At 47.4% G+C, this 1,885-nt stretch overlaps 1 protein-coding gene across 1 annotated transcript in view; it reads right to left on the reverse strand.

Annotated features, from left to right (window-relative positions):
- SFXN5 (sideroflexin 5) overlaps nucleotides 1-1,885 on the reverse strand; it is a 103,604-nt gene that overhangs the window by 61,428 nt on the left and 40,291 nt on the right. Inside the window, exon 6 of the mRNA XM_017836877.1 lies at nucleotides 239-264. Within this exon, the coding sequence (XP_017692366.1) occupies nucleotides 239-264 (26 nt within the window). The remainder of the gene's footprint in view (nucleotides 1-238; nucleotides 265-1,885) is intronic.

The following is a 1,885-nucleotide window of genomic DNA, read 5'->3' on the forward strand; positions in this document are numbered from 1 at the left end:
TTAATAGATAAATAATCTCACATACAACAGATAGATAAAATCAATATATTAATAGATACAGAACCTCAACCAGAGGGTGGGTTTTACATGATTAAACCCTTGTTAACATTAAGTGGGAAAGGTGGGAATCCTGTGGGAACATTTCACGAGGTGAGAAGGTGGAATGTGGAGAATTGTGCTAAAAAATGCATTTCTTGGTGCTCACAAACGAAGTGGGGAGAGATGTTAAAATACTTACGATGGGTGTTCCAAAGGGAATGTAACCTATTGAGAAAAAAGAGGTTTAATGAGTTTTAATATGTGATTTTGGGATGGAAAAAAAAAATCCCACCTAAGACATGTCTCAGTTTAGGGAAGAAGTCATGAGCTGCTCTCACTTCACCACCTCCACCCCACCACGGGGACATCTCAGACCTACAACTGGGAGCATCCTCCTGATCTCTGTCCCATCTCCTTCCCATCCTTTATTTGCTTTTCTCGGGTTCTAAGAGTTTCCCTAAAACTCCAGCCATCTAGATGGAAAAGGTGACCCCAGCAAACCCAGTCTGGGCCTGTTGGAACTTGAGAGGGCGTCGTGTTGTTGAGCTGGACGAGGCAGCCCCATCTCACATCAGCAGAGCACAGGGATGGGAGCTCAGAGCAGGACCTGCTCCATTGGCACCTGGAGGAGCCAGATCCTGCCCTGGTGGTGCTGACTGAGCTGCCCCAGTGGATTCCTGCCATGGAAAGGGGGAGATCCTGCCCCCCTTCCCAGGCTCAGGCAATCTGTTCCCTCCCTCGTGCCAGCTCTGTTGCTCATCAGACCCTCCCACAACCTCCCCCGACCCAGCTGAAAACTCTCCAGCTCCCTGTGCCCCTTCCTTTCCTGTTGAGCCTGGTCCCAGCAGGAATAGCATCCTAAAGATGCTCATGAAGCCATCTAAGAAGCTGCAGAGCTCATCCCAGGTAAGTAGCAGGACCATGACACCCTAAGTGGGACCTCCCTCTTTCACCATCTGCTTTATCCACCTCTCCACTGGTGGTTTTATACCAGCAGAGCTCATTTATTTCGAGGTGAGGTGAAAAAGGATGGGGCTACAAGCTGAAGAAAGCGTATTTTCATCAAGGAGGAGAGAGGGACTATTTTAATCCCAGGTGGAGGTTAAAGCTCTCTAATACAGAGACAAGTCTTTACCCCAAATCTTACTGAGCGCCACGAAAATCAAACATTCCTTCACATTTTTCCCCCGCTAAGTCTGCCAATTTCTGTGCTAATTATAATTCATCTCTCTGACTTCCACTAGAAGGTCTCAGAGCATTTTTCCAATATTACTGAATTAAACCAACATGGATCCAAGGAAAGGGCTGAGACCTGAGAGGGAGAGAAACTGGAAAGACAAACACGGAGCGAGGCGGCAAAGCAGTGGGTCCTGGAGTCTCTCCTCTCCACCCTCAACATCATCCTTCTCCAGGGAACTGGAGGACAAAACCCACCAACCCTGTGATTTTTTTTTTCCCCTGTGCCCAGTATTCAGGAGAAGATGCTCCACCAAAAAATATGGGAAAGGTTCTGTTTATTTAAATAGATCCGTCGGGAAGGGACGGATTCACAGCTGTGTTCAACCCACAGCAGAGGCAGCTGTGGACTTGGGAATGGCAGCCCAGTTAAGCCATGGAGAAGTTGATCCTCCCTGGAATTCCAGTGCCATGGCTGTTAGGTATCATCACACATGGAAAAAGAGGGCTCATCCCATGCATGTAACAGCATATATGTTGGGCATGAGGTTTTGGCATTTCCTACGAAATTAAAATGCCCTAAATAGTGACAGATGCCTCAAAAATGCTGGAAAAGGTACTGCCTTGAGTCCATGTGAGAACAGGAATTTCCTCTCTCCTTCATGAGGAA

The sequence above is a fragment of the Lepidothrix coronata genome, unplaced genomic scaffold (assembly GCF_001604755.1).
Source record: "Lepidothrix coronata isolate B3197 unplaced genomic scaffold, Lepidothrix_coronata-1.0 Scaffold287, whole genome shotgun sequence".
Lineage (NCBI taxonomy): Eukaryota > Metazoa > Chordata > Aves > Passeriformes > Pipridae > Lepidothrix > Lepidothrix coronata.